The sequence below is a fragment of the Phaethon lepturus genome, unplaced genomic scaffold (assembly GCF_000687285.1).
Source record: "Phaethon lepturus isolate BGI_N335 unplaced genomic scaffold, ASM68728v1 scaffold9300, whole genome shotgun sequence".
Taxonomy (NCBI): domain Eukaryota; kingdom Metazoa; phylum Chordata; class Aves; order Phaethontiformes; family Phaethontidae; genus Phaethon; species Phaethon lepturus.
This window is the reverse complement of record NW_010512548.1, coordinates 17,877-23,328: the sequence shown is the minus strand read 5'-3', so window position 1 is coordinate 23,328 and position 5,452 is coordinate 17,877. Positions and strand designations below refer to the sequence as shown.

The 5,452-nt window shown below is 43.0% G+C and overlaps 1 protein-coding gene across 1 annotated transcript in view; it reads left to right on the top strand.

Moving 5' to 3' along the window:
- Positions 1 to 564: 564 nt before the first annotated feature.
- KIF3A (kinesin family member 3A) overlaps positions 565 to 5,452 on the top strand; it is a 17,612-nt gene continuing 12,724 nt past the window's right edge. The window contains exons 1-6 of the mRNA XM_010287361.1: positions 565 to 841; positions 2,180 to 2,324; positions 2,566 to 2,650; positions 3,097 to 3,202; positions 3,954 to 4,093; positions 5,010 to 5,207. Coding sequence (XP_010285663.1) covers positions 664 to 841; positions 2,180 to 2,324; positions 2,566 to 2,650; positions 3,097 to 3,202; positions 3,954 to 4,093; positions 5,010 to 5,207 — 852 coding nt within the window. The 5' untranslated portion in view covers positions 565 to 663. The remainder of the gene's footprint in view (positions 842 to 2,179; positions 2,325 to 2,565; positions 2,651 to 3,096; positions 3,203 to 3,953; positions 4,094 to 5,009; positions 5,208 to 5,452) is intronic.

Genomic DNA, 5,452 nt, shown 5'->3' with positions numbered 1-5,452 from the left:
AGGAAAGATTTGTGCGGTTTTATAATAAAGCATTTGAATTTTCTAAATGACTAAAATTCAGCAAGTACACTGAAGCTTGTAATTTAAATGAATTCCATTGAGCCAGTGCTTGCTGGTATCTGCTTATGTCATCTAAGGTTTGACGCTTGTGTGCTCCAGTGAGAGAGCACAGGTCAGTGTCACTGTAAAAGAATGGCATGACTGCACCTGCCTCCAGCAAACTGCTTGCAGATTGTTTGCAAACCTGAAATTGTTTCTTGAAGAAATTCCTAGGTGATATTGAATTTAAAAATCTCAAGTTTTACTCAACCAGTTCCCACATTAGCAAACAGAAGAAGATTGCATTGACTGGATAAGTGTACGTTATTCTCTCAGCTTTAATTATAAACCAGTTCTGGTTTTAAGTCCCCACATTCATGATCCTATGGAGGTGTATGCATCGACTTGAGTTGATTTGACACCGTTTGTGCTTAAACACTCAGTTTTGTTAACAGTAGCGTTACATAGTGTTACAGCCTGTGTATTGATTCTTTGTTTTTGCTTTTTTGATAATTATAGATCAATAAGCCTGAGAAGCTGGACAAGCCAGAGAGCTGTGATAATGTCAAGGTGGTTGTTCGATGCCGGCCTCTTAATGAACGAGAGAAAGCTACGGGCTACAAAATGGCAGTCAACGTAGATGAAATGAGAGGCACTATAACTGTTCATAAAACAGACTCATCCAATGAGCCTCCCAAGACATTTACGTTTGACACAGTGTTTGGACCAGAGAGTAAACAGCTGGATGTCTATAACTTAACCGCAAGACCTATTATTGACTCTGTCCTAGAAGGATACAATGGTAAGTCCCTTAAGTCAAGGATCCCATCTCCTATTCTTTGCATTGTTAAGAGTTCCTGCTGTTGTTCTGCTGATGTTATTTAAGGGAATTTCACCTTCTGAGGGCTGTAGCTCTGTATTGTTTCTGTTGTGGCCTCTAACTTAAAATAGCCTGAAGGTACTTGCTGTTCAGGGTACTCAGTGGTTGTCCCTGCTATGATCATTAACAGTGGGAGATTGGTGATGAACAAGACTCAGCCAAGGTCAGTTAGCTGTATGTTTTTATTCTGTGTCTTCTGTTTGCAAAAGGTATACACTTTATCTCATTATCAGAATTCTCGGCGGCTCTTCACTGTACAATTTCAGTAACCAGGCAGCTGCCACGGTCCTGCAAGTAACTAGGTATGCATACCAGACTTGTGCATATAACTGCTGCATTTTCTCCTCTAAACTTTGCTGTTTTTAACTAAGATGACTAGTTAAACAGATCTGCCCTACCTCACAGATAGTCCGTTGCTTCCTACAGCTGGGAAGAGTATGACCATGATTTGTGTGTGTGTCTTGTTATGCATGTAAATATATTATGTAAAGGAAAGCAGGTGCTAGTGAGGAAGCAAATTACTGCTTTCCATAACAGTATGCTATAAACAATAAAGTTTTTAAAGGTCTGTAAAATGCCTAATGAGCCCTAGTGCTAACATACTCAGGTTTCAGCTGATTAAAAAATCAGCTTTTCTGAACTGTAATGTCAGTGGCTTGACAGTCAAAACTTGAGTTTTCAGCAGTGCTAGGCTGAACTTAAGAACGAGTATATTTCTAGAGTACCGGAGTCTGGGATCTCAGTAAATTTTCTGGATGTCTTCTTGTGCAGGCTCATTATCTAGTCCAAATTATAGCTGTTTGTGCAGGTTCAGAACTGGGCTTGTGCTGTGGCTTGTGTTGTAGAAGCCTCACATTGTTTCTGCGGTAGCTTAGAGTACTAGAAATAGTTGGTTTTGCAGCTGATATATAATGATCTTCCTGTAATTGACCATTACACACCATGTTATTAATTGGGCTTGGTGTAATTATTTGTGTGTAAGACTTAAGTGTACTAGCACTCCATACTTTGATCACTCTGCACAGTTAAAACAAGCTTACTTTTTCTTAGATATCTTGCAGGCTGTCCAGCCCTGTTCGCTGTGGTTGTCCAGGATTTCTGTTGCTCCTGGCCTTGTACAGTATCTACTGGAGTGGTTGGAAAATTTCAACTCCATAAAAATAGAGGTGTTTAGTGCTATCAGGCTAAGAAGGGATGAAGTAAAAGTAACTGCAGTTAGCAACTTCTTAGAGCTTGTTCGTATATCTTCTTATCCTTCAGGTACTATTTTTGCATATGGGCAGACTGGAACAGGCAAAACTTTCACCATGGAAGGGGTCCGAGCAGTTCCTGAGCTTAGAGGCATCATTCCCAATTCCTTTGCCCATATATTTGGTCACATTGCCAAGGCAGAGGGGGATACAAGGTAAACGGCTTCTCTTCACTGCTGCTATCTTTTGTATGTGCATCTGTAGTAGGAGCCTGACCTTGACAATGGCAACTGAAACAGTACCTCTGGCCCTAGCTGAAAGACTCCTTGGGCAGTTCTTGGTGAGGTAGCAGGATTGTGCTTGTATATCACTGTGTTTTCTCTGTGCTCTGTGATTGTGTTTGTTGGACTTCAACAAATGCCTTACTAAGACAGTTACCCAGCTGTTTGTCTTCAGGTTTTTAGTTCGTGTGTCTTACTTGGAAATTTACAATGAAGAAGTGCGGGACCTGCTGGGAAAAGACCAGACACAGAGGTTAGAGGTGAGCCTACTGATCTGCATGTGATGTTTGTTTTTGAATCAGTGAGCAATATTATATTTGAAAGCCTACAGAAGCACTTGAAGGGAAGTGTGAGGTTGGACTCCTCAGCACATGTACTGTTTCCTTTAAGATGGATGTCACTACTGACATCTCTGAATCTTTTCCACTTGGTCAGTTGCATAGTGAGAAATCGGCTGTTCCATCTGAGTCTGTTTTGTGCCTGCAGTTCTACCCCAAAGGCCCCTCAGCAGTCTTTCTAGGAATTGGAGACTGAGATTTGAAGGGGGAAACCGGTGGAATGAATGGGTCTTCATTCCTTAGCTGCTCTGATTCTGAGTGCTGGAGCCAGAACCTGGAAGAATAAATCGCTGTACTGTTACAGTTCCACTGAAATTTGCTATTGGGGATCTCCTAAGGATGCTCAGTCTAAACTCTTTCTGTCTTAGGTTAAAGAGAGACCTGATGTGGGAGTTTATATCAAAGACCTTTCAGCTTATGTCGTAAACAATGCAGATGATATGGACAGAATCATGACTCTGGGACACAAGAACCGTACGTAGCCTTGCTGTGAGCAGGTTTCTAGCTCAGAACAAAAGTCTCGTTATGAGACCACAGTAAGAGATCCTAGTCCTAATGCTGGGAGGATTGTTCAGCTGAGCAGAGCAAAAAGGATATCTGCTCCCTGTGTGCAGGGGCAGGTCAAGAAGGCTCTGCCTCCCGCATTGGCCAGTGCCAGTGGGTGAAACGACGAAGGATGCAATGAGGGCAGTCAGCGTTGTCAGAACTACTAGTGTGTGTCTTGGTTCTTTTCCCTCTTCACTTCTCATCAGGATGAACAACTAGCCCTGTGCTGAGAGTGGGAGGTGGTTTATGTTTTCTGGAAGACTTCTTAGTTAAGATCAGATCCTTTTATGACCTGAAGTTCTGACTACTGTTGCTCTTGGCATGGATTGCTGTGTTCTTATTTCTCAAAATACAGCTGTCTGTGGGGATCAGCTGTGAATGCCTTAGGCTACTGATCTTTGTAGCCTTAAAGAAACAGATGAGAGCTACTGCTCTTGGGATGGGAGTCTGTGGCTGACGTAGAGCTACAGCAGGCTGTAATGCTTCTGCTAGTCCAGGTTGGAGATGTGCTGCAACTTCAGTGCCCAAGAATACTGCTGAGTCTGAGCATCCCTCTTCCATCTTCTGAAAAACCGGGTTGGGTAAAGAAGTGGGGATAAATCTCCTTTCAGAGCAGGAAGAGTGTTACAGGAGCAAGTGATTCCTTATGAAAATGTCATTGCTTTTTCTCTTTTAAAAGGTTCTGTTGGAGCCACAAACATGAACGAGCACAGCTCCCGTTCACATGCCATCTTCACTATCACTATTGAGTGCAGCGAGAAGGGGGTTGATGGAAACATGCATGTGCGCATGGGCAAACTGCATCTTGTTGATCTTGCTGTAAGTAGGACCAGCCAGGTCTGCCATAATGCATGGTGGGCATCGCTGCTTATGTGTGTACTGTTGAAGGCACAGTAAGGGCATGTTCCATAGCCCAGACTTGTGTTTGGCATTTGACTTCTGTGAAGTAGTCACTTGGGGACTTAAATCAGAGGTGTACCAGGAAGAGCCTTTAGTGTAGCTAGAGCCTGTGCCAGCAAAAGGTCTTCTCTTGCTTCTATAAATTAATCATTAAATGGATAAACTACATTGGAAAGAGCCCTCTGGACAGCAGAACTGGGTCTTTGCAAGAGGGTTTTTCGTTTGTTTTAGAGGGTTGTGACCATGCAGTTCATCACTTGCAGGTTCCCTCCCTCTGTCACTCACTTTGAACCAATGTAATTGTGCTGGTAAAATGTGTCTTTAGCCCAAACTTTGCACTGGAGTATCATTCCTTGGAGAAGATACAGGAAAGGGCAGACTAAAGGCATTCAGTGTCTGCATGTTAACTTTATTTTCATGATGTATGTTTAGGTTGCTTTGTGAAGCTTTTTAAAATAATTGCAGTGTTGCTTTTCTCCCTTGATCTGCTGACAGGAGGGGCTGGGAGTGGTGCTTAGCAGCTCCAATTGAGGCATCTCATAACTGCTGACTTGCTTCTCATAACATTTTTGTTCATGGGCACAAAATCTCCATTTTCCTAGCTGCATTATTTTGAGCAATAAAGAGTTTGCTAGCACTGAAAGCTTCAGTTAAGATCTATTTGACTTGCCTCTTAACAAGATAGGTCTGAGGTACTTACTTGTTATTAGAGAATGTGTCTGAGGTGGCTAGTGATGTGGCTGCTAGCAAGACTTCAGGTGTAGTTGATCCTATTTGGAGGAAGGAAATGTGTTAGAGCATCTGTTGCAACTTCTGCTTCCTCTTCCCTTTCCAGGGTTCTGAAAGACAGGCGAAAACTGGAGCCACAGGGCAGCGACTGAAGGAAGCTACTAAGATCAACCTCTCTCTTTCCACACTGGGGAATGTTATCTCTGCGCTGGTGGATGGCAAGAGCACCCATGTGCCCTACCGTAACTCCAAGCTTACGCGGCTCCTTCAGGATTCTCTGGGGGGCAACTCCAAAACCATGATGGTAAGCTCAGAGATGCCCTTTCCGGTGCCAGTTATCTAGCTGCATTTTTACAGGGATAGCATAGTGACTTTGTGATGAGAACAGCTTGGCATTTACCTCTATTTCAGAGCTGTTTGCAGCTCAAAGAACTCTTGATGTGCTTTTTCTATCTTTTCTCTTTGCCTCTGTACAGATGAGGTTCTAAACACCGTGCAGATGTACATATGTGCATAAAATCAAATAGAAGCTGTGCTGGGGTAGCCAGA